The following is a 27,288-nucleotide window of genomic DNA, read 5'->3' on the forward strand; positions in this document are numbered from 1 at the left end:
TGTTGGCCAAATGATTACAGTAATTTTGAATCATGTTCTGATTAGGGTCAGACAACAGCTTTAAAGATCTGTTTTTTAAATATGATCAGTAAATGGATTTGGAAACTAATTCTTAATGAAAGACCATTAAGAAAGAGTGAGATTATTCAGTATATATGGATAATGTTTAGTATGTAAGGTATTCAGGGAGATACTTTTACAAAATGTTCCTTCCTGATCAATGGATCCTGAAGAGCTTTATGTTCTCTTTCTAAGGGTCTATGGACCAATGTGCTAGCATTATTGAAAAATAGAGAAACAAACAAAGGTTAAATATGGATAGAAGACTTTACCCAAGACTGAGTGTCATTGAGGCTTAAAATAGACCCCTACAGAGGGAAATCAGAATACCTTTTTCTTCTTAGGCTTGCTATGAAAGAGAGATACTTCTTTATATGGGATTTTCACTTCTTGGACGAAACAGACAACCAGTGGCTTACGTTCTCTCAAAATCACTCCACTTCTGAAGTTTAATGAGTTTAATTCTATTTTTTAGATGACTTCTCCCAATTCAGAATGTCTACATTTGGCTTTCCTTGTCAGCAGGATTCTACTCCTGTGGATTCTCTTTGAAAAGGTCTACACTTAATGGTTTTAGAAAGGTTGTAGCTTTTATCTGACATAAAGCTCTCAGGCTTTTGCTTAAAGGTAAATGCACCTTATTGCAGTCACTTGTATGGTTAACTTCTCTGAACACCTCAACACCTGAGGATCCCTAGAAAGGAATAGCTATGGTTGAGAACTCAGCACTAGTCATAGGAGCCAAGGAATGGAAAACTGTGACTGGCAGACTCTTATGGAAAAGGGTTGTTTGTTTCTCCCGCAATTAATTTACTGCAATGTATGCTCCTTCTATCAACCCAGAGCCCACCCAGCAACAGACACAAATATTCACAAAGCTGCTTGTCTTCTATCCAACTGCTAGCTTGAGTAGTAAATCAAGTCATGGCACTTATTTCAAGTTTGAGATTTTTGTTTCTACTTTTTTAAAGCAGCTAAACTTTATATAGCACACCATTTACCCTGCTAAATTATAGCTTCCTCTTCTTTCAGGCACTGGTTAGGGAGTAACCACCTCCCTTCCTTTCTACTGCTTCTGGATTTAAGAATTGGGTTAGGTTATTTTTCCTCCAGGAGAGATGAAGTGTCAGAAGCAACCTGGCTGTGGCCAGATCTACTTTTACATAATATAAAGGGTGAGATGCAGGTGTTGGCTCACTGTTTGAATAACAGTGTTTCCTGAAAATTACCGGGCCACGGCAATATATTATCCAAGGGTATTTATGACTATGGAAGCCCAAAGGGAAATCTCATGCACGATCACATTTTTATTTGATTGCAATTATGCAAGAGGCCTATAAATATCTACACTGATCGTTCACGCAACTGGCCTTTTCAGGGAGGTCTTGGAAGTTTTTTTTTCCCAAAATGCCTCCCTTAATCTCATGTTTAATTGCCTACAAGAGCACATTTAAAGTTTATAGTCACACTTTACAAATGAGTAATTGGTTCTTACCTGAAACTGACTGCCAGCAAAAGGATCATGCCAGACTTACCCCAGATTAAAATGATGTACCGGAGTGGAATAAAATACAAAGTGATGGTGGCCACTGCCAGGATCAGACAGGCCAGGAACGAAAGGAATGGGACCGTCCAGTTAAATGTGCTGCAGACAAAGCACATAAATGTCATTTTCTCTGATGCTCTAGACATTCTCTTGCTGTGTTTATTTCTTAGTTACACAAATGAAAAAGGTCTACTGGAAAAGCCTCTCTAAAAACCTGGAGAGAGATATCTGCCAAACTGGGGACTGCAAAACCTTCACTGAGGTCCTGAGGGTTAGGTCCCAAGACCAACTGCCAGCCAACGTGTCAAGGTCATGGTGACTTTGCCTTCCTGGAACTGATAGTGTTTAAGGGAAGACTCTGGCTCTTACAAGCAATGAAAGACCATAGTGTTGTCATGATGGCTCCATGCATGGAGATCTTCAAAATGAAAGGTTAGTGAGGTCACTTCAAAGTCAACATTATTCTCTCAGTGAAGACATGGTTGCCAGTAAATATTTAGAAAATGGAGGATATTATTAAGGGGCTCTGATGCTTTTTTTTTTCTTTTTGAGACAGAGAGTATGCAAGTTTGGGGGGGTGCGTAGAGGAGCAGAGGGAGAGAGAAAAAGAATCTCAAGTAGGCTCCATGCTCAATGCAGAGCTCCATGCGGGGTTCCATCTCAGGGCCCTGTGATGACAACCTGACCTGAAATCGAAAATCTGACACTTAACTGACTAAACCATCCAGATATCCCAACTTTTGTGTTTTCTAATAACTTATTTTTAGAACTTTCAGACTCACTGACTCCAGAAGGTTACCCTGAAATGGGTTGAGGACATTTGACTACAAACCATTATGCCACCAACCCATAGATAATGCAGGTTATACGACCACATGTTATTTTCATGAGGCCCCTGGCTCCTTTCAGTATATACATTGCCTCCTTGACTTATGTGCAAATGGAGATCTAGAACGTGGGGTGTAGATTTGAACAAACAGTGGAAACACTTTCATGGTCCTAGAAAATGATCTGTAAATCCCATGTCTTTTGGAGAGCTCATGAGAGACTCTGGCTCTTCTTCTTCCTGGTCTTTAGCTTCACTTACATGATTATCTATTGACCCTGGGCCTTGTGCTAAGGATATAAAGGGGTAAAAGATTTGTCTCTTTGTTTTTTGTGTGTTGTTTGTGTGAATGTGTGGTAGGGGTGGGGAGGCTAACATATAATAGCTGCTGGACACTTTATTGTGCCAATATCTTTTTTTAAGATTTATTTATTTATTCATAAGAGACAGACACAGAGAGAAAGAGAGAAAGGCAGAGACATCGGCTGAGGGAGAAGCAGGCTCCTCGCAGGGAGCCTGATGCAGGACTTGATCCCAGATCCCGGGATCACACCCTGAGTTGAAGGCAGATGCTCAACCATTGAGCCACCCAGGTGTCCCTTTGCGCTAATATTTTTCATGTCATGATGTTCACCACAATTCTCCTGAGTACAGATTATCCTCATTTTACACATGAGCAAATTGAGGCTGAGAGAAATTTATTTTGTTTTGTAAATAACCACAATTCCACAAAGAGTCTTAGAAAAACCCAGTCACCTCACCCTCTTATTATAGACTATCAACATTTTTAATCTTTGCCCATAGAAAGGTACATGTGAATTTCTCGCTTTTTAAAACTATAAGCAAATTTAAACACCTTTTAACATGTATGCTCATCATTTTAATTGTTTCGTAAGCAATTTCCAGCTTATTTCTTCGTTAGGTGCCAGAAATTGGGAAAGTGCTTAAGAAAACGGATGTTTAAGCATACTGACATCGGTTTGAGTTCAAGCTCCATCTCTAATAAGCTACAAGAAAGCGATTTAATCAACCTGCACCAACTTCTGCTCTGCAAAATGTGGAGAAGAAGAATACCCCTGTCATAGAGTTCTGCCAGAATTAAATAAGAACTTGCATTTAAGGTAGCTAGCACATTCTGGTTTTAGCACATTATAAAAACTGAAAAAACAGAAAGCGGTTATGATTTGTCTATTGTGCCTTAAGCGGTTTTGCTCGACTTTTTCCTCAGTGATTAAAATACCTTTGGATACCAAAGAAATCAGTCCTTTGTCATATTTGTCACAGTGTTTTTCTAATGTGTTGCTTTGTCTTTTTAAAATCTGGTTTATAAATTTTTAAATATAAAATTATATATTTTACATGACCAACTTTATCAATGTTTTCCCTTGCTGATTTCTAGATTTGGTAGCACTTACCAAAGACTTCCCTAGTCTAGTAACTTGATACCAACAAACTGAATAATTGATATTCTCCCTACTCCTTCCTCATGCCTTTTTCAAGGCTATTCTAAATTTACATATATATATGTGGGTCCATTTCTTACTACTTTCTTCTATAGTAAAACTTTTAGTTGAATGTTTTGGAGGGCAATTTCATGTTTGTAGAAATGTTATTCAGACTCCCTGAATGCTTCAAATTATGCCATGGCAGGAAGTTTAATCTACAGATCTCTTCACACAGGGATGCAGGGGCAATGCATGAATGTCACAGTAATGGTTGTTAGTACTTACAAAAGGAAATAGCATCAATTTCCTTAATAGCACAATATCTAAATAAAGGGAAAAATCTAAATAGATGTCTACTTCGTAGTATCATGCAGATTTTTGTTTTGTTCAATTCAGCATTTATTAAGCATCTACTATATACACAGAGCTAGGTAACCTTTATTCTCTCTTTTTCTGAGCATACAGTTGCAAGTGTATATATCTTTAAAAAAAACAATGAAATAATAAAAAGGGCACCCACACAAACTCCCTTACCCCTCAACACACAGGCTCAAAGCTAGGTAAGTGAGAGACAGTGAAAAAATAAATTGCATAAATAAATGTGGGTATGTGTCACATATATGCATATATATGTCTTTATTAATAAATTTACACATGTACAAAAACCACACATAGAGGTTTTTAAACTGAAAAAAACAACCTCTGATGGATATACTCCAAATGTTAATGGTAATTCAATAGGATGGACAGAAGGGGAAGAAAAGGAAGTAGAGAGAATAAAGGAGAGCTTTCCGTTTGGTTACTTTTATCATGGATGTGTACCATATTTACAATAAAAATAAAAACAAAATTAAGATATCATGAAATCAACCAATTAAAATTAAAATAAATAAGTAAAACCAAATATCAACTTTTATGCTCTAATTTTTTGGTTTTTGTGTTTTTGGAAAACAGAGACATAGTAGCAAATCCTGGGTACAAATCAATGGCTAGATACCAAAATTAAGAAGGTTCCTGACTGGGAAGACAAAATAAGTTAACACTTTATATTAGGCTGTAAACTCTAGGGTAACGACTAAAAAAATAGCAAAAGAGTTGGGCAGCCCGGATGGCTTAGCGGTTTAGTGCCACCTTCGGCCCAGGGCCTGATCCTGGAGACCTGGGATAGAGTCCCACGTCCGGCTCCCTGCATGGAGCCTGCTTCTCCCTCTGCCTGTCTCTGCCTCTCATTCTCTGTGTCTCTCATGAATAAATAAATAAAATCTTAAAAAAAAAATAAAAAAGAGTGCTTACACTCTGATAAAAAATACAGACAAGAAAACAAAACAAAACAAGGACAAAGAAAACAATAAAAGTCACAAATTTAAATATATTAATAACCACACTAAATTTAAATGGACTGCTAAGATTTTATCCAATCTTAAAGGAAGTAATGACATGAGGCTTATGTAAACTCTTCCAGATAGTGATAAAGAGAGAACACTCCCATCTGTTGTATGAGGCCAGAATAATCTTCTTTCCATTAAGAATTTAAGAACAGAAAATTATAGCTCAACTCTCACTGATGATGATAGCTCCAAAAATCCTATGCAAAGTAATAGTAAATAAAATATAGTAATATGTGAAGAGAATGTGTAGCATGGCAAAGTTGGGTTTATTCAATAGGTACAAGATTGCCTTAAAATTTAAAAATGAAAAAGAATAATAGACCACATTAGCAAAAATAAATGAGAAAAAAAATCATCCCAATGAAATCAGGAAAAACGCTTGACAAAACTCACATGCATGATAAAAATTCTTAGTAAACTAAGAATAAAGGGGAACTTCTTTAATCTGACAAAGCGTCTTTACAAATGACTATTGCAAATATCATTCCTAGAGTAAAAAGTTAAAAGTTTTTTTCTCTTATATCTAAATGTTCACCAATACCAATTCCGTTCGACATGGTATGGAGCTGCTAGCTCCATAATAAAGCAAGAAAACATAAAAAAATGTATAAGGATTAGAAAATAAGGAAGAAAAAATTATTCCTAGATAAAATGGTTATGCAATAGAAAATCTAGAACAATAATCTTCAGATAAAAATTAAGATAACTAAATTTACCAAAATTTATAGATACAAAGTCAATGTAGGAAAAATAATTTCACTTTTATACTCTAGTAACGAACAAGTAGAAAATTAAATCTTTAAAAAAGAGGCTATTTGAAATATCATGAAACAAATAAAATATTTAGGAATATACCTCACAAAAATGTGTCAAACTTTTATACATAAAACTCTAATACAATATTGAAATAAATTCAAAATGACCTAAATAGACAGAATAGATTAGTAAACTTAAAATATTACCAAGATACCAATTACTTTCCAATTAATGCAATCTTTATAAAGATCTCAACAGTTGTTTGTGTGTACAAGTGTGGGATGTGTCATGTGTATTAGTGCTGAGTGCTAGAAATGAAGATGTGTATAGATACTGTCACAAACACCCTGTCAGTTTTGCTCTCCAACAGCCAAGTCAGTTACCTCTTGTGTTTTCCTCTCAGCAACCCACAATTTTAGTGGAAAGTGTTCAAATGGCTTTAAAAAAAAAAAAAAAAAAAGGAAGACATTTGCTTTTTAATTTTTTTTTTTAATTTAAGACACAGAAAGTCAAGGCAGTTTGCCAAAAATAATATTCATAATAGTCAATATTCTTAAGTGAGTAATACATGCCATCCACTAGTCTGAGCTCTTCATATACACTAATTCATTTAATTCTTTCCAAAATATGATGAAGTAGGAATAATTATTACTCCCATTCTACAAATGAAGACTCTGACTCATAAAAGTTAAATAACTGGCACCAATACTCTCAGTATGTGACAGAATTGGGACATGAATTCAGAAAGTTAGCTCAAGAGCCCACTCTCACTACCTCTATAGTAGGCACTTTAGAAAATGTAAAAAGGTACATTTTTGCTCATTTAATTTATTCAATACTCCTTTTTATACTGAGGGCTTAGTTCAAAGACATTACACAGTAATTCCCCTAATACTCAAGAATTTACTAGACCTTCTCTCCATTAACATGGAATATCTTGGGTTGGTTTCCACAGAACATCCAAAGTTTAAAAACCCTGGTAAATCTAAACTTTCCATCTCAGAATCAAACACTTTGTTATACATTTGCACAGGCTTCCCTAGTTTTCTTGACTTAAGAGTTCCCTGAGTTCCTAAGAAAGGAATACCTGACATGAACAGTAATGAGACAAATGAGGCAAACCTTTAATTAGTGGAAAAAATTCAACGAATCCCTTTCCTTCATTCAACCATTCAGGCTTACTGACATGTCCTAAGAATATCATTTTCAAAGTTCCAAAGCACTAAACAAAAAATTATTGTGACCACAACTGGTAAAGGTAAAGGGCTCCATCCTATAGTTCTTCCCCCAAATGGGTGTCCTGCTAGTTGACCTTTATGCCCATGGAGCTTTGATTTTCCTCACTTCCCAAGGTAGCACAAATGAAATCTTCTGACTCTTCTACTCATGGAAACAGAAATGACTGATCATATAATCTTACAGATTATTCTTTTGTAACGAACTTCACGTGATGCTTTTGTTCATGAGGCATGGTTTCTACACTAGCTGGTGAACCTGTTCCTCACACCTTGTGTCTGGCCTTTTCCTTGGTCTTTCTGCCTTCATTCTTTGTTCCTTTTGACATAATACTCTCAGAGTAAACACCAGGTGTGTCAGTCTATCGCTCCTCATGTCCTCACTGTGATTCAAGATGCACTCACCTTCCTCCTCACCTTTACTGCCTAGTATTTCTCAACATCCTTCCCATCCAGAGAAGTTCTACTTCTGATGAATGTGCCTTCCAGACCTTACTCTGGAACATTTGCAGGAATGATTTCCCTGTCTTAGGTTTCTGATTATCTCCTCCTCTGTGAGACTTCCCTAACCACTCAAAGATACAAGTGTTGAAGCCAACACTCCATAATGAGAGGACATATGAAATATAGCACCCTCTGACCATCCAGCCTGCTGTCTGAGATAATATAGATGCTACACATTCAGAAAATGCTTTGGGTCTGTTATATACACACATTTGAAATTTGTATAATATGAGAAGGTAACTAGAGAAAGTAAAGAGGAGAAAAAGAAGATTTAGCTCGTGCCGTGTAAATGCAATACAATTGGGGTCTTCTGGGTCAGTAACTGGAAAGCCTTGCTCTGAGTGTTTCATGAAAGCTTACTCATTTACTAGTTGCCAGAAGTTGGGGAAAAGTTTTCCTGGTCCTTCACCACTGAATTACAATGGAATTCCAACAGAGTTACACATGCCACCCCACTTGAACGCCCAGCAGGAACTTTCAGATCACTGTAGTAATGAATGGCCAAAGAATTAATAGGAGTGGAGCCTTATGAGCCTTCCTTCCTGTGCTGCAGCTGGGCAGAACAGTACTCTGTTCATGGCTGAAAATACGTCTCAGACATGGCCACCACAGCTGAGCCCAACACAGCTGTCCCTCAGACGCACTGGAGAGATGGGGGCCTGTTTCAATCTCCCTGCCTTCTGCTGTCATCAGACATGTTTCCTTGGCCATTATCAATGGCACAACAGCCCCATTTGTCTGTTAGAGACCTTCAAGTGTGGAGACAGTTTTACCAAACAACACGACCTTCCTTCCTCAGTTCTTGCCCCCACTCCACATCCTCTTATCCTTCTTGCTGCCAGAATGTCCCTCATCCAATTTTTTTTTTTTTCATGGCCTTTTTCCATCCACTCAAGGTCCTGTATGACCGGCCTCATCTCTAAGCACTGCCACTACCCTCCACTGCCTCATAGACATACTGAAACCCTTACATCTCCCAGTATCTAGCACAGACTTGGGCTTTGAACCTTTGCACAAAGTCCCACTTACTGCAGTCCCCATTCATTAACTCTTTGCTCAACTATCTCTTCCCATGATCAGACACGCTGATAAGATGTCCCTCCTTCAGAACTGTCCCCTGACTTTCTCTCCCCCATATCCCTTTCCTGGGCTGGTCAGACCACTCCTGACACCCTGTCTTCTCTCTATCTTGCATCAATGCAACTGAATTCTAATTCTTATTGCTGTTCTCCCTCACTGGAAAATAGATCCCTAGAGGAAAACGACATGCTGGTGTCGTAGTGAGGGCAGCTTCAAATCTAGGCTTCTTTGCTCACTAGTTGTGTGACCTTGACCTTAAGCTACAGAGTTTATTACTCTGTGATTCCATTTCCTAATCTGTAAAATGGGTACATTAACAATCCTTAATCCATAGGCTTGTGGGAATCATTTACTCTGATTCCAGCCAGCAACTTCTTAAAGAAATTACTATGTGTGAAGGGTTTACAACAGTGTCTGGCTGGCATATAACATGAGCTGATGTTACTATTATCATGGGTCTATGGAATATTTCTCATTCTTAGACCAGATCAGTGCCTGACACTCAGAGAGATAAAGAGTTAATGAAGTAAGAAGTGTAACACCCTCCTCATTATTTGACTGTTTCCTATTGTCATTTAGGTCTTTATTAAAAGTCTTTATTAAACAATTTTGAAGGTAACTTCAGAAATCATTTGTCGGTTTCTGTGAAATCTAGAAAAAGCAAGTAGGCATTAATATATGTAAGCAAAAATCCTCCTGCTCTTTAGTTTTTCTTCTAAGACATCAATAACGGGAATAGTAGCATGTAAATTCACTAAAATTTACAATTTTTAAAGATTATTAATAGCTTATTTTATAAACAAAATACATTTAGCATGCCAATAATAAATGGTCACTCCAGAGCAACTGGATTTGATAATCTGAGAAAGATCAGTATCCATACAAAGTTCCATATTAGCTATTTATATTTCCTGATGTTATAATTTACTGATTCCCCTGCATCTTAATACAGAAAACTTTCCCTTGGCTGTTAGTACTAATTTTAATTTCCTCTTTACCCATGCGATTTCTGTCTTTCTTTTTTTTTTTTTTAAGATTTATTTATTTGAGAGAGAGAGAGAGTGCACAAGCATGTGCACACAAGTGAGAAGAACAGAGAGAAAGGGTGAAAGGGTGAGAGAGAATAGCAAGTAGGGAAAAAAAAAAAAAAGAATAGCAAGTAGGCTCAGCACTGAGCCCAAAGCCCAAATTGGGGCTTGATCTCAGGACCCTTAGATCATGATCTGAGCTGAAATCAAGAGTCAGATGCTTAACTGACGGTACCACCTAGGCACCCCTACCCATGCAATTTCTAAATATTATCTTCTTTACTTAAACTATCATGGAGGGCAGCCCGGGTGGCTCAGTGGTTTAGTGCTGCCTTCAGCCCAGGGTGTGATCTGGAGACCCGGGATCGAGTCCCACGATGGGCTCCCTGCATGGAGCCTGCCTCTCTCTCATTCTCTCTGTCTCTCATGAATAAATAAATAAAATCTTAAAAAAAAAAAAAGAAACTATCATGGACAATAAAATAAGAAAAAAAGTATTAATCTTTAGAAAGAACAACTTGACATATTTTAGATTCAAAAGAGGAAATAAGTTTAAAATTAAAAGAAAAAATATTAAAAATTGCTCTGTTCATTGGTACCAAGTGAAGAACAAATTACACAGAGTTCATGATGTCTAAAACAAAGTAAATATGAATCATAGGGTCTTTCTCAACTGAGACTACATCAGAGATTTAGTCCTTGTGACCTAAGGTGGGAAGTGGGAAGCTATGGGTTGGATTTTAGTCAACTCCAGCCTGCCACCTGTTTTTGTAAATAAACCTTTGTTAGAACACATATCACAGTCATTCATTTGATACCTAAATGAATGATGCCTGCTTTTATACTTAACAGAGTTGAGTAGTTGTGATCCACAAATGAAAATATTTATTCACTGCCTCTCATAAAAGAAGTCTATTGACCCCTCAGACACCCAAGAATGTGATGAATTAACTTCACATCTTTGCATCCACGATGCTACTAGCTATATATTACTCATTGGTAAGTTGAGAAAGAAAGCATTTACTGTGTTCTATGTTTCAATTGAAAACGGCAACTTGAGAGCATATTGCTACCCTATTTATTCCTGAATAGGATACTCCTTTTTTCTTAATCTATGATTTATCACCCAAACCAGGATACTTTTGAGAGTGAAATAATTATGCTGGGGCAATTGGTGTGAATTGGCCATATGGTCACCCCGGTTCCAAAGCACTACCCAACTGTGAAGCTGACAAGCCCAAAGAACAAACCAACAAATATAAATACGGTTTCTCTAACACTGTAGCTTTTGTTTTTTTGTTTTGTTTTGTTTTTGCATGTACTGATCCCTGCCCTCCCCACCCTCTAACCTCCACTGTCCTCAATGATACCAGCTCTGCTTCAAATACAACACAAATGTAGAACTTACTTTTTAATTCTTTCTCCAAAAGAAGCCATTTCCTCCAAGATGTTTTGAACAGTTGAAACAATATCCTGTACCATATAGATTCTTTCAATTAACCCTTTTTTTTCAGATTCCTAGGAAACATAAAAGCAAGATTTAGCTCAATCACTTCATTTGTATCATTTTGCTATAGAAATTCATATACCGTTATAGTAACAGTTATTATCAACAGAATGACTCCAAGAGACAAATCACATTTTTTTCACAATTTAAAGTATCTATTGACTCCAAAGAACTGTGTTGCCCACTCATTCAGACACAACCATTCTTCTCTATGAAAGCTACGGCTTCTCTCAGAGGACTTGGCAACCCCATCCATCTGGCTGACCCTGATTTTCTGTCTGGCTTCACACGGTTACCTGCCAGCTCACCTTACCCCTGTCCCTCACAGTCCTTCAGAAATGTTTCAAGCAGGTGACAAGATGGTATGTTGGAAATCCAGGTGATATGTTTCCTAGTACTGTGGCTTCTTTGTCAAACTCTGCTGCATTTCTAGTCATGTTTTAAACCCACTGCAAGTCTGAGGAACATTTCAGTTATCCTTTGGCAACCACCCCAGAAACAGAGTAGGCACCTGTAGGCAGACTCCATAGTCACTGCTGGAGATTGCATCCTATACAGGTTATTCCCTGGGAGGATGTCCAATGATTGACTGGCTTTTCCTTCATGAGGTAGAAGCAAATACAAGTTCATCTTCCTCAGTCTCCAATTTGTCATGTGTAACAGAATTTAGCCTTCTAAGAATATTGTCCTTACTTTGCTTATAAAAAAATCTCAAGTGTGTTTTAGCATATTAGGCAGCTAATGCTTATAAAAATAATTTAGAAATTACTCAAATGTTGGAGAAAAGATGATTCTCTAATGACTGGTATTTTTACACAATTTCTTATATTCTGATACCATATTTCACCTCCCTGGGAACTCTACTGTAACTGGGATTTAGCTAGTATCTTCTCAGCTCTTGACTGTCTGGGTCATTGTAGCCACAGCATCTAATATATAATACCTAAAACCTCAAATTTTTCTCTATCTAGAATTTTACTTGAGTTAGAATTGCATTAAATTATGGAGCAAAACCTTCTAAACTGAAGAGAACATTTGGGGCACCTGGGTGGCTCAGTTGGTTATGCATCTGCCTTTGCCTTGGGTCATGATCTCAGGGTCTTGGGATCAAGCTCTGAGTCATGCTCCCTGCTGAGGGAGGTTTTCCCTCTCCTCTCTGCTTGTGCTCTCTGCTATCTTTGTCTCTCTCTCTAAAATAAATAAAATCTTTAAAAAAAGAGAGAGAGAGAGAGATCATTTTAAGAATAATCAATATGGCAGAGATGTCAGGAAACCACAAACTTCCCTTCTCACACCTGTCCTTGTTTATGAAGCTACTTGGCAGAAACAGACCACAGAGAGTGCAAAGGTTAGAATGTACCACCGCCACCCCCTCCTTAGTAAAGGGTGCAGGGATGGTTTGAAGAACCCCTTACCATTAAGCGCTGAACTCCTTAATCTAAGCATTCCGTATAGAAGGAGAAGACAGGCTTTTTGTGTCTTCTTGCTACCTCAAACTAGCAAGGCATTTTTAGATTTTCACTGCAATTTAAAATTCCTTATTTCCCTTACTCTGTAATTCTTCAAGCAGCTTGCATTAAAAATTAGATATGCTGCCAGAGCAACCTAATTCATGCTCAGCAACATCTATTAATGGGCACAATGGTGAAAACCCATCTCTGTCTGCTACATAAGTATTCATGTTTATAACGGAGGATTTGAAAGCACCAGGGAGTTTGACCCAAAGGGCAAAAGTAGCTTCTTCTTTTCAGCAGCATAGACTTTAGGTCAAAACAATTTCTTGGAAGATGACTCAAATTTCCACGTGGCTCAACTTCATAAAAATATCCTCATTCCATTGACTGTGTGTGTGTGTGTGTGTGTGTGTGTGTGTGTGTTCCCCCCACCCCCCTAATGAAACACCCAAATGCTGAGGTTCTGGTCATGAAGAAAGTATAAGTTTAGTATATCAAAATAATAAATTATTGTCACAATGTCCTTTTACTTTTTGATGTACTTGATGTTTTAATTTGCATATTTAATATTCAAAAACAAGGCTAAGGGCCCCACGATATCCAAGCTAACAGGATAGTAATTTGAAGAGTGAACGTAATCAGAATCACATAATTTTAAAAACATTTATTAACTATCAACTTGATTTAATCATATTAGCGGATCCACATAATTATTTCATTTTATTTTTACACGTACGTTACTTCAAAATTTTTAAAAGGCATGTTTTATGTATATTAAAATGAAACACTTATGTTCTGTGAACATTTTTAAATGATACATAAAGGATTATTATTTGTGCTACAGATTCACATATTTAACTGGTTTCCTAGTTATATATGTTTATAATCCCAGGTGAGGGTACTTTTCAAAAGAATGTACTTTTTAAAACCATCCTTTTACATATTTCATAAAATTGTTCTTAATCATCTTCAGAATTGCACTTAGTAGTCATTAAATTGACACCTTTAATTGACTCTACTGTGGATCATAATTTTAATTATGAAAATACTATCTCTACAGGCACTGAGGTACCTTGAAACCTCACACCAAAAAATGTGTTACATGGAGAAAATTATCAATTTTAATTTTTAAATATTGATATCCATATATATATATATACATATATATATATATATCTCAGCCCAAATATTTTCAAGGGCACTGTATATCTTTGTAATCATTCATATGAACTTATTCTGTTAAACATTTTTTCAGGACAAAGCTTCAAGTAAGTTGTATCCTTAATTCATTTGGTGTTTCACAAAATTTATGCTTATAAATGGTTTTTCAATTACCTTTCATTCTTGGGTAAAACAGGTATTTATTCTGTTAAAAATCAAAAGTCCCCCACCCCCACCCCCGCAAAATGAGTTATCCCAAAGGATAGCTTCAGAATTAAACACTGAACCGGGCACAGCATTTAACATCATAGTTTACTTTGTGATGAATATTCCTTGCTTTTCTGAGAAAAAAAATGCAGTGTCTTTTTTGTCAGTTCTTTTAAAATTCACTTCCACTCACAAAAGCTTTTAGAGATGAAGTTACTTAGTATTTCAGTCGTCAAAGATTTTGATTACAAATTTCCAACTGAGGCACACCTGGGTAGCTGAGTCAGTTAAGCATCTACGTTTGGCTCAGGCCATGATCTCAGTCAGGGTCCTGGGATGGAGCTGGCATCAGGCTCCCTTCTCAGTGTGGGGGTCTGCTTCTCCCTCTCCCCCTCCCCCCTGCTCATGCTCATGTTCTGTCTCTCTCTCTCTCAAATCTAAATAAATAAATAAATAAATAAATAAATAAACAAACAAACAAACAAATAAACAAACATTTCCAACTGATTATGACCCAAATGCAACAAAAAATAGATTTCTTTTTTCACAGGAGTTCAATAGCTTTGGGAAATGTTTAAGTCGACTAAGAGCTCTTCAAAGGTTCAAACATTCCTAAACTCAAATTGGTGACCAGCAGCAAAAACAGTATACACTGTCACACTGAAGTGTATTTTTTATCTTTGACACATCTTTGCCACAAAAAGTTTGTTGTTGCTACCCAACACTGTATACATAAAATGTTTGTAAGTGTAGACACTTCAGCTTCTAGTCAATCAGTGAAGCATTATCATTTGTACACAATCATGGATAATCAGGGCACTGTGGCCAATCCCAAGTACACTTCTGCCTCATAGACTCCTTTGTTTTGTAAGAATGTCTTATTAGCCATGATGCTGTCCTCCATCCAAGTTTGCATTGATACTATTCCTACAAAATTAAATAATTCTTAATTAATGCTAAATGTTTCAACTAAATTTACAATGGCATTCCTATGTCAGAATGTTACCATTTGTAAAACTAGCAGAAGCTTTATTTTAGTTCCATATATTAGTTGAAAAAACTCAGAACAATTTTACAATTAATTTATTTGATATTCTGTTTGAATCATTTGATGGCACCCAGGTAAGACTGCCACCATTTGACTCCACCCATGATTTTTTTTTTTTATATGTTGGCACTATTGGAGTCAACATAATAAGAGCCATCTTGCCATTTTTCATACATGTACAATGAAACCTTGGAATGAAAAACCAGATAAATGTAGAGCAGTCATTTTATTTCAAAGAAAAGCCATACTCCACAAAGAGATATGTAAACAAAATGTTTTGGCTACACAAATAAAAGCATGTTTCCAGAAACAGTTTTCTTAAAGTAACTGCTAGCTGTTGAAGACTCTTTAAGCAAATTTGTAACTTAAGTTTAGACACATAGATGATATGACCATGGCCCCAGGGGATGGAAAAGAAATGTAAACACATATCTATCAGTTAGCTCATCAATAATTATCTTGAGAAATAGAATATTATTACTTGATTATTCTTAAACATGAACTCTACTTTATGACTTACTCACTGAAAAAGTTTTATCAAACAGTAAGGAAAAAAGTGAAGATTTACTCATTGGAATGAGTGAAACAAAACATATTAAAAGTGTTCAGACTACTACTTATTCTATTATCCATAGACTTTTTAAATTCTGCATATATTTAACATACATTTACCCTGTAATTTTTCATCTTTCCCACTAACTCCATCAGAATTGACAGTTTGGAAACATTATGCATCCTATAGATTTGGTAATTGCTATGCCCCAATAGGCTGGTATGCCACATGGCTGATTGGGGTGGGAGTATCAGATGCTTCTCCACCACTTGCAAGAAGGGGTGAACGCATCTGAAAGTACTTTTTCAACGACCATCCACAAGCTTTCCTTTAAAGCTAGGTTTTAGTGACTTTGCCCCTGAAAAGTATCAGGAAAATTAATGGGTTATCCCTGATTGCTTGCTGGATTTAACCTGGTGACAATGAGATCTCTGGTCACTGCACATGTAACCCCTGGGCTATTAGTAAAAACCATGGCAGAAGCAGAATACAAGTCTAAGTAATTTATTCCAGTGTATTTGAATGTAAATATTAAGTACAATATTTAGTACTTAAACAAAATGGGGAGAAAACAGTGAATGGAAATTTTCTGGTCAAATAGGGACATGTGACATAGGATTCCAGAGCAAGTGTGTCTCCATTACAAGAAGTCCCTTAAAAAAAAAAAAAAAAAAGGCAAGCTCTAGTGTCTAGTGACCATTTCACAAGGTAGGGATTCAGTTCACACTTGTTCTTTTTTGGCATTTGCTTCTTTGATGCCCATGGGTTTCTGTTTTCTTTCTGTACCACAGAATATATAATTTTGAGATACCACATTCAGTTACATATTGCTACTTACTTTTTCTTTCCAGCATTATTTTGCCCAATACTCATGAGAGGAGATGTTAAATGATGCCATTTGAAAATATTTCAAAAATATTTCTTTCCATTCTTATATTTAAGAGCTGGGGTAATCAGGGATTATTTGCACCAAAAGGTGAAAAGTTACAAGAAAAACAAACAGACCAACCAACCATGGGACTTATCAGCTCTAACCAGGCCTACCCATTTTGTAAATAACCAGCCAGGGGGCAGAGAGAACTGGGTTCAACTCTAACTTGCCATTAACCAGTTTTGTGATCACGGCAAATTCCTTACCCATTTTGAATCCCCATTTTACTATCTGGAAAGGGGGAGAGCCTAATCTTTTCCCAATTGAGTGTTTGAAGAATTAAATATCATTCGTATCATAAGATATGTAAAGGACTTGGTACACTTTGGGCACTTCATAAATATAAGTCCTTTCCTTTTGAGAATGCAAAGAGATAAAAGAATGAATAACCTTTGGTCTAGTTTAAAGAATACTGGGGTTAATTTAAGTTTTGAAAGCAATGATCTTCCAAGACAAGTCTACTCATGTTGCCCTGCGTTGTATGAAAGATCATCTGGCAGTTTTATCTGCATCATGCTGGCTTTATTTACACGTCTCAGATTGAACCATGGAATGTGGTGATAACAGTTTAGCAAACACAACATTACATCTGCTGCTGCTACCAAATTGCCTGGGAAGAGTAACAGAGATCCATTCAGAAAGACAGAACTGTTATCACATGTGCTCATGTGTTTCCTTAACATAGGAGGCTTCTGATTTATAGAGGGAAATGTGTAATAAAAAAGAGTGGGGACTACTGGTGTGATTAAACAAATGCACAAAAAAATTGTGAACAACTATATGCACTGCACTTTTAGAGCCCTGCATTTGAGAAAGAATGGATTTTACTTCTTATTACAAACTTGAAAAACCAACGAGGTGTAAGTCAATTCACATGATTTAGGGTCTACTTGGTGATAAAGCATGCGTCACAACATAATGGAAGAGAGATGAGAGCATGAACTTATCAGAGATAGAATTCCAATTTCATAAGAATCCTTTGTTTTCTGACATACAGAAAGAAAGACTGGCACTCACTGTAAGAAAAATGATAACAAACTCCATCTCTGAAACCTAAAGATGCATATTATCATACCAGAGATGGATGTAAGATCACCTTTTACTTCATCGCCCATTTGTTTATAAAATGTGAGAAAAATAAACTTGAGTTTTGGCTAAGTCTGTATGCAGTCAAATTAAGCACATATCATGCGCTTTCTTTATAAGCAAAACCAAAAATAAATCAGGAGGCAAATCCATCCTTCTCCAGGCCTTGTTCCCACCCCCACCCCCTCAGGGCTCCAATGACTATAGCACTGTAGGTGCAATAAACCAGCTTGGAGCCTCTGGGAGAGAATTCACACCATCAAAATGAATTTACAACTTGGAATTAATTATATAATCAGTATGTTACTTTAAATCTTTCCTACATGTTCTGATTTAGGAAAAAATCCTCATTCCTCTATTAATTACCTAAGCAAAGCCAGGAGACAGTCCCCAAAATTGACCATGTCAGAAAAAATCCTTTTTGACATGTTTAAAAATTGAGTGATATTTGTCACAGAATGGGAAGTGTCCCCAAAAGGGATCAACGCAAAATTCTGTCTCAAGACCTTTCCAATAATTTCAGCCATCTAGAAGAAAGACACAAAAATATAACTTTTGGAATTTCAAAGGGAGTATGTTTGGTCTGTTTTATCCTACAGAGTATTAAAAAGGGAAAAAGCCAATAATTTGAAAAATTAAAGTTATAAACACCAGAAATAGATTCAGTGGAATTTAGCATGGGAAAAAAAAACACACACACAACAACAGAAAACCCCAAACCTCAGTAGTATCTGTCATAGCAAAGCATAAGAAGCAATATTTCTGATAGATGAGATTAAAAAGTGTTCATTGTGAAGCTTGGCTGCCTGTACTGGGAACCTCCTTTAGGACTTCTTCCCATGATGTGGGGTGGGTCTGTGTGCAAGCACGCTGGCACAAGTGCATGTGCACACTCGTGTGTATACACACACACAGCGTCTACTCTATGGTGTATGCTCTTTCAATGGGGGTAAAATTCTGTATTTTCTCAGGAGACTACTTCTTTCTCAAGTATACTTTTGCTTATGGGAATGAATATAAAACAGATCAGATTTTAAATCAATATCATTTCTAAGTGGTTTTTAAACTCTATTCATTACAGAAAGCACTTCCACAGTTACTGGTATTTACCAACATGTTTGTCTTTCTTTTTGGCTTGCAACAAGAGTCTCATCTGGTATTATGTAGAAGGCTGAAAAAAGTAAAAGAATGAACAACATCAAGAAGATGATGTTGATAAAACACAAATTAAAAATTGGAAACTGTCTAAAATAATTATTTGGAATTTAGCCCTAGGAAGATTGGTTTCTCTAGGCCAATTGACAGATGCATGCATGCCACCCCAGAGCAAACAGGGCTAGTGGTTTTCTATAAATATGGAGGTAGTTCTCTGTAACTACTGTGGCTAAACACACAATGAGCTGCAGTTGCTGATGTTTCTATGTGTGTCTTTTAGTTTTCTTTGAGGTAGGGAGTGAGAAGGGCAGGAGATAGAACATTAGTGCAGTCAAGCAGTGCAACAAGTAATTCTTATTACCTTAAGATTCAGCAGCAACATCACCTCTGTCAGCATTCCTGATTCACACACACACTTCCTCTTCTCTGCCCAACCTAGTGTACAGACTTTAATGAAAGTAGCAACTATGCTATACTCTGATTATTTACTTAGAGGATCATGTTTACAGTTTTGATCTTTTTACCTGCAGAGGCTTGGAGATGGAGAAAACACTCCCTTTCATTATAAAATGTTCCACAAATATACAATGCAGAAAAATGAACTGATAAATTAATGGCACATTTCCTTCAGGACAGGGTGGCATGGTCAAAAATAAATCTGATTTAGGTCAGAACTGGATTTGAGTTTTGCTACTATCCTATCTAGTTTCCCTTAATTTGTGGATGGGGAAAATAATATCAAATTTAATGGTTATTTTGAATACTGGATGAGCTAAAGTATACAGAAATAGTCTTCAAATAATAAACCCTCCACAAATATTAATTATTTTATAAATGGAATTATTTAGCTAATACTCAAAGTAATCTTGTTTTATATTATTACCTTTGCTTCCTTTATTACTTACTTTAAATTATTACTTTTCCCTTGAGAAAAGAGAAGGGTCTTTACCTATCAATTACATTGCAAACTCACTGGGTAATCCGGATTTAGGGCAAACCACAAGGGAACAGAGAGGATTTCATTACAGAAGGTAAGAAGAACAGCTACTATCCTCAGAAAAACAATGACCTGTGGATAATAGAAATACAATATCCAAAGTATTCTATATTAGCATGATATAAACATTTTAGGCAATGAGAAATATCTAGACACAGTATAGTCCATAAAACCAGAGCCTCTGCCTGTATTCTGTTAGACTGTACATAAACTAATAGAAGGATAGATAATCCATCTAATTTATAGCCTGATATATCATATTTCACAATATTTAGGAATAACACACTAAGTATAATCCTTACCATAGAAACCAAAAAGAAAATACACAAGTATTAGGAATATTAGTGAGCCTGATACTAGTGGGATGAATAATGGTTCAAAGGGTCAGGTTAATGACATTTCTGGATGACTTTAAAAGATAATGAAGCCAATACATTTTTTTTTTTTAAGAATGGGGGCTTGCATTTAAAAGAAAAATTTAAGCAAGTCAATGTGTCAGAGAAAAGACTGCATGAAATAGAGAAGCCAATCCCTTCTCATTCAAAACATGCATAAACTGATGATTAAGAGTTGGCTAGAATCCATTTTAATATTAAAGTCTTGAAAGTAAGATGGCATGGTAGAAATTATAGCAATTAAATCACTTCATCACTAAAAATCACATTAAATCAAATTAAAAGGAGTTAAATCAGAGCAACCATTTACTTTCTCTCTCTGAAAATTATCCTTAAACATGTCCTCTACAATATGCCCTGTATATAGATTGCCTATGCCCTGTGTGTGTGTATATATTCAACTATTGCTAACCTTTCAAAGATATTGTCCAACTTTGTATTTTCTTAAAAATACCACACTTTATCATTTTAAAGTACCACTGCTCCATTAATAGGTTAAAAAATCACTAATCAAACCAATTTGCTGTGTTTGAGACCATTCTTAAGATGGTGCAAAGGAATCATAAACCAAACTACTGTCACTACGAGATTGTAAGAAAACTTCCTCGAAACATGAAGGTCTCCCCTGGTTGGGACACTATAGATCATCTTCTCTCTCTGGAATAAGAAGACACAGGAAATGAGGCACCATGGCCCGCATCATGGGCCTAGTCCATTCAAAGGACTCTGCAGATTATATTACAGCAAAAACTCCTTCTAAATACATATGCCACATGCCTCTCTCCCTAAGAAGGTTCTGCCTGGGATCAGGGGACAATCCAGTTTGGAGAATGGAAACTATGTTAAACTGAAATTGTTGGTTTAAAATGTACTTAAATTTTAATGATGACATCCTAATTTGTGAAAAGAACACAGAGATATAATATTCATTTGTACCCTTTCATTATAAAATGCTCCACAATTGATTCACAAAAATGCATTAGATGTTTATTTTCTCAAAGAAAAACATCCATATCTGTGTTTCACCCACAACTGATAGAGAAGGGCAATTTCCCCCCCAAACACTGTAAGACAATTGTGCACTCATTGATCATCCTAGAACAGATCATTCAAGTCCTATTTCTGACAGCTGAGTTAAAGACACACCAACTCACAATGCAGGCCTTACAGAGCAGTTTCTTTATATTATAGCAATAGACAGGATCTTTTTTTAAATATGTGCCCTTATGATTTCTGCTTGCTGATGTTAATAGTAAATACTGAAATATTCTATGTAAGCACTTGTTGGGCTGGAAAAAGAAAGAAACTCTAATGCAAGTATTTATACCTTCTGCAATGAAAACAAGATATTATTGCTTTACGTGACCTTTCCTAAGCACGGGATACAGCATTTTACACAATAGTTTCTTGGTTCATGCTTCAATTACTGACCTTTACTGTGCAGAAAATTAATGCAATTTTCATTGTAATCCATCCGTACAAATAAGGTCCACATAGAAGAATTCCACATTTGGAATCTAATACAAATAGGAAATGTCAGCTGATTGCTGTTGACTGAACTTGGCCATTATCTGTTTATTCAGGGCTCCCCAGCAAACTACGCTTGTAACAAGCAATTTCTTGTGTGGGCCATCAAGAATAAGAAAAAGGGATTTCCTCTCTTCAAAGTTTGGTTTGTACAGTTAGTTTCATAAAAGCCAAAATAGTAGTTACCTGAAGATTCTATGTTATATCTGAAAGTACACACACACACACAAAATTGTGCACTCTAATTTGGCTTTTCATACAGGTCACCACCATGGACTTTGGACAATGAGAAGGAACAAGAGGCCACAATGATGTCATTTTACAACAACTGCCCTTCAGGACAATAAAAGTATGACAGACCACAGACCGAGTCCTGGTCTGTGCATCAGAGACAGGCAGAATACAGAACACGTCCATCTCCCGAGGAAGCTGTGCCAGGGGGGCCCCGAAATGCTTTCATCTTCTGCAGTCGCCTGGGATTGTATTTGGTGGGAAGGGGTGCTGGCAATTAAGGAGTGTCACTTTCAAGATGGATAGTTTGGATAGAAAGGAGTTTCCTCTCTTCTTCTGGTTTGGAAGGAAGTGGCTGTGTGTTTATCATTTGTAAACAGCTCATTACTCACTGGGTGTGTTACAGTTCCCAGAGGCATGGTCTGTCATGTCTAACATGCAACAGAAGCCAGAAGGGTTCTGTGGGTAAGCTCTTCAATAGAGCACACTATGGAGGGTCTAGTGCCCAGATGTGCTGGTCTATGGCAAGTGCATCTCAGTCATGGCATCTGTTATATGTGGAGAAGAAATGATAGGCTTGTAATATATATGTGGATGATGTGGGCTCCAGAAGTCTTAAAGTTGAAAATCCCTCTATACTTTACAAATCTCCTGGAGATGTGAGATTGAAAAGATATGGATAAGGACTGCAAAGTTCACCAGTCTCTTTAACAGCAGATGGGTTGTGTTAGGCAAAAAGACATATAAATAAAAGTCAAAATTTCATTTTAGATTTATTCCTTTGGATTATTTCATAGACATATAAAATTGAGGAAGCAAACAAATACGGCCATGCTGTGGCCGTTAAAGGCTCTATGAAAATACTACAATCAAAGTATTTCAAGAACGGAATTGCCCTGAGGGAAATGGGGAATGTCCTAATGCCAATGCCCTGTGTGTAGCAGGTTTGGTACACCTACCCCTAGGGAGGGCCATGCTTGCATAAACACAAGAGCTCCAAGGCTCCTCCATGTAATGGTATGGTTCCAACTCAGTCATCCTTGCCCAGTAAGGCTTGAAACATAGCCCAATTGGCTCTACTTCCAGACTCCCAAACCCCCCAGACAATCCTTGAGGCACTCCACTAGAAAGTTGGCTTGTGACAACCACTGATCTAGACTCCATGGCCTGAATTTGTTGCTTGCCAGTACATACCACTTGTTCATTCATTTCCTTTTTGTTGGATGCTCTCCTTTATCAGATGGGCCAAAGACATACGGTCACAATGATCTCTGAAGGGCAGATGACACCCTCTTCTACAGAGGGCTTGTTTTACCAGACATAGCCAAACAGAAGAAAACCTCCCTCACTTCCAAGCCTTGGTAAATAAAATTTAGAATTTTGCCTCATAAAAGGTTTAAAACAATTCCATTAATACTTGTGCTTCTTTTGGTAAAACATCCCATCATCATGCATGTTAGCTTGGCTATGACAATCTTTCCTGCTCAAGGAGTTAAATGTTAGCCAGAAGCAACTCACATTGATTCACCCAGAAGAAAGTTGCATCTGTGCGACCTTATTCTGAAACGAGTCAATTTTGTTTAAAAAAATATATTTTATTTTATTGTTTTGCTATTAATGATCATTTTAGCACAACAAATAAGATTCACTTTGTAATTCACCCAATTTGCTTCAAATGGCCAAAACCATCTGGCTCACCCAATTAATTTTAAGGCTGTTTGTGTCATGGAGCCAGTGTTTTTTAATTCATGGCTATTTTCTGGGTATTTTTATACTGGATACTTAACTCTTATGATTCCCCGTTTTGCCCTTCCCCCCAGTCCTGCAAGCCTCCCAGGCACGGCCATCACAAACCCCATACACCCGCAGATTCTATGGGGCTGGAAGTCCATTAAGCCGGTAGCATCTCATTTGGCATTTTCACTTGTTTCATTTTATTCCAGAAGGTTTGTCTGAAAGCGTAATGACAACAAAAGCAGCAGATTTGAAGAGATTCTCCCAGGAGAAGAAAAAGGACAGATGTACGCAGACATATAGCTGAAACCATTGCCAGCAACAGCTGGGAAACTGACAGGCTCTGAAGTGGGTGACCACCCCACAGAGTGCAGACGGGAACCTAAAGGAACAGCAATTTTACCTGATTTACTTTTGACTTCCTAGACTACCTCTTATCTACCTTTTCTACACCAAGGGGGCAGGCTCTTGCGATCTTCACTCGCATCAAATGACAGGCCTCCTGTAGGTACACTTTTTATCATATTCCAGTAATTCCTTATCTTTTACCCTTTTTAATCCTCCCTTAATAAGATTTCTACAAAGTGATATCTTTTATAAAATACAAAAATATGACTATACCAGACACTCCATAGTACTAAAAAAATATATATATATGGTTCGACTCAACGAGAAAAATGCTCTCTTCCGACAATATTAACAACATCCCCATTCATGAGCTTGCCTAAGCACACTTACCTTGTCATCTTCAACCTCCTCCTCCTCTATGTCTGTGCTCTCCTGCGAGGAAAAAAACCACAACTGGTTAATATAACATCCACTGCAATGACAAAATGCATATCAAACCCATACACACATTTTGCATTTTTCTACATAACGGCAATACTAGTGTTTTTAAAGTACATGATAGCCTCTTAAAAAATAATGCTTTTAAAGTTCAGGGACACTGTGGTAAGACCATGAACGATATGTATAATCTACATAAAACTTAACTATAAATAAAGCTATTAGGCGAGTGCCCTTTGAAGGCATCCAGCTTTAAAAATGCATTGCTGGGCTGTACTTTCTGTAAACAGTTTGTTCTTATTCTGACAAATGAGCCAACTGCTATGTTAAGGCTGAGAACACCATACTCGGTTTGTGCTAGGCTCATTGTTATAATGACTGCTCTTTTCCTCTGGGGCCATTACTGCAACATTAGACAGTAGGAAATGCATTAGTCTGAATATAATCAATCTCAAGAATAAGTTACAGGTTTCTGTGAGTTATTATTGTTTTCCCTGGGATTTGGGGATGTGGGTGGGGGCAGGTGAAGCACACTCAGGCTCTGATGTCCACTAACCGGCACCTGGCTTTAGTTTGGGGGTGCCAAAACACCAAGTGCTGTGAATAGGATTTTTTGGATGGGTTTAGAAATCTTGAATCTTTACCAGGTAACTTTTAATCATATTGCTGCAATAGTTTAAAGCCAACACATGTTGGTACACAGGGGGTTCACTAGCTCAGACAGCATGCTAGGTACTAGAACACCAGAGTCTGTTTACAGCCTGAATGCTTACCTTTCTGCTCAACCACCTTGCAAAGGTCAGACATCTGTTAAGATGCCACTGTGCCAGTAGTAAGCATAATTGTCAATAGCATGTTCTTAAAAAAAAAAAAAAAAGAGTAATTCTGAAGTATCCAGAGAGTACTCTACTATACTCCATAAAATCACTGAGCAGTTACCAAGCAATTTCTCCAGGACTGGTACTCCATTACCTCCCAGAATTCCATGAGCTTCAGTTAGTACTTTCTGTGACACTCCACTGATGTTGGAGAACTCACCTATTCACTGTTGGCAGCACACATGTTTCATGAAAGCAATTGGGTAAAAACACATGTAATAGAAACATGTGATGGGAGGAAAAGCATTGGAGTTAGAAGTCCAGCTTGGGGCAAAGTCTTCAGCTTGGGACACTGTTCAAGGACTTTCTACTATATGACGTTGGGCAAATCACTTTGCCCTTCTGGACCTTACTTTCATCAAGCATAAAATAAAAATAGTAATTCTTGTCTCCTTCATGGTGGTGTTATCAATATTAAAATAAGTAATAAATGTGAAAATGTTCTGTAAATTTAAAAGATTTTATAGACACATTTATAAGCACATGCACTTGTGTTCTTATGTATGCATAAATATGTATATGCATATTAACATCCCATTCGTGAGCTTACCTAAGCACACTTAGGCAGATATATATACATACATATATATATATTTGTATGTATGTATGTATGTATATATATCTGCACATATGCACATATATATGCTATAAACATACAGATCATGTATATAGCTGAAAAACAAAATCTGACCATAAAAAGGTAAAAACATTAGTTAACAGTATTTCTTACTAAAGATGTTTTGTTGTGAAAATTTCCCACTATCCATATCTGTGTGAAACTTAGTCCCTAAACAATCCTGTACTTTAAAATTATTTAAAGTTGATTCTAGCATCTTCAGGTCTTTAAGGCATTAGTGATATATGCCCATGCCTACCGCATTAAACAATCAAATATCAAACGGAATAGAAGTTTGAATTTGTTTGATGTTTTCACTCCCTGCCAAAAACTCATTTTCTCTACTTCCCTTTTACCCCAAATGAAATCAGATCATCCCTTTAATATCCATTATTTCATATATATATATTTAAAAATAATAGCACTGTATAGAAAAATGGGTGAAGATGGTCAGCTCTTGAGTCTTGAAAAAACAATGTGAAGGTCTATTATCAAGTCTCAAAATTTTAGATTTCTGTTTTAAAAATTTGTTTCTTGGGGATCCCTGGGTGGCGCAGCGGTTTGGCGCCTGCCTTTGGCCCAGGGCGCGATCCTGGAGACCCGGGATCGAATCCCACGTCGGGCTCCCGGTGCATGGAGCCTGCTTCTCCCTCTGCCTGTGTCTCTGCCTCTCTCTCTCTCTCTGTGACTATCATAAATAAATAAAAATTTAAAAAAAAAATAAATAAAAAATAAAAATAAAAATAAAAATTTGTTTCTTAAATCTGGAATGCCAAGGTAATGCCATAAAGCAAGTCTAGGAATACAAGTTCCTGCTCACCCAGAGCAGGAAAAGATCCTCTGGGTGGGTAAATGAAAGACAGAATGCTGGGTCAGAGAAGAAGTATGATAAATAGATGTTAGAAGATGTCTTATTGGTACTCCCTTCAATACCATGGGAAGCTTTAGGTTTTCAGGACCTGGGAGCCCAAAAGTTGAGGTGCCCATGCCTGCCCACTCTCTGATCTCCCTGGGAGTTGGCAAGCCTCTGAAGGCTTCAGGCCAGAGGTGAACACGCAAAGGCTGTCTGGAGGCTATGGTAGCCTCTCCGATGCTTTCTGTGCCCTGAAAGAGCTCAAGGAGATGCCAAAGGCTTTTTTGTGGTTGAGAATGCC

At 37.0% G+C, this 27,288-nt stretch overlaps 1 protein-coding gene across 8 annotated transcripts in view; it reads right to left on the reverse strand.

The window, feature by feature from the left end:
* The window catches only part of MCTP2 (multiple C2 and transmembrane domain containing 2), a 241,489-nt gene that overhangs the window by 9,756 nt on the left and 204,445 nt on the right, over nucleotides 1–27,288 (reverse strand). For all 8 annotated transcript variants that reach the window (XM_072737201.1, XM_072737205.1, XM_072737203.1 and 5 more), the window contains 3 exons: nucleotides 24,593–24,634; nucleotides 11,277–11,386; nucleotides 1,596–1,705 (listed from right to left, as the gene is read on the reverse strand). In XM_072737201.1, the coding sequence (XP_072593302.1) occupies nucleotides 1,596–1,705; nucleotides 11,277–11,386; nucleotides 24,593–24,634 (262 nt within the window). The remainder of the gene's footprint in view (nucleotides 1–1,595; nucleotides 1,706–11,276; nucleotides 11,387–24,592; nucleotides 24,635–27,288) is intronic.

This window comes from Vulpes vulpes, chromosome 14 (assembly GCF_048418805.1).
Source record: "Vulpes vulpes isolate BD-2025 chromosome 14, VulVul3, whole genome shotgun sequence".
Taxonomy (NCBI): domain Eukaryota; kingdom Metazoa; phylum Chordata; class Mammalia; order Carnivora; family Canidae; genus Vulpes; species Vulpes vulpes.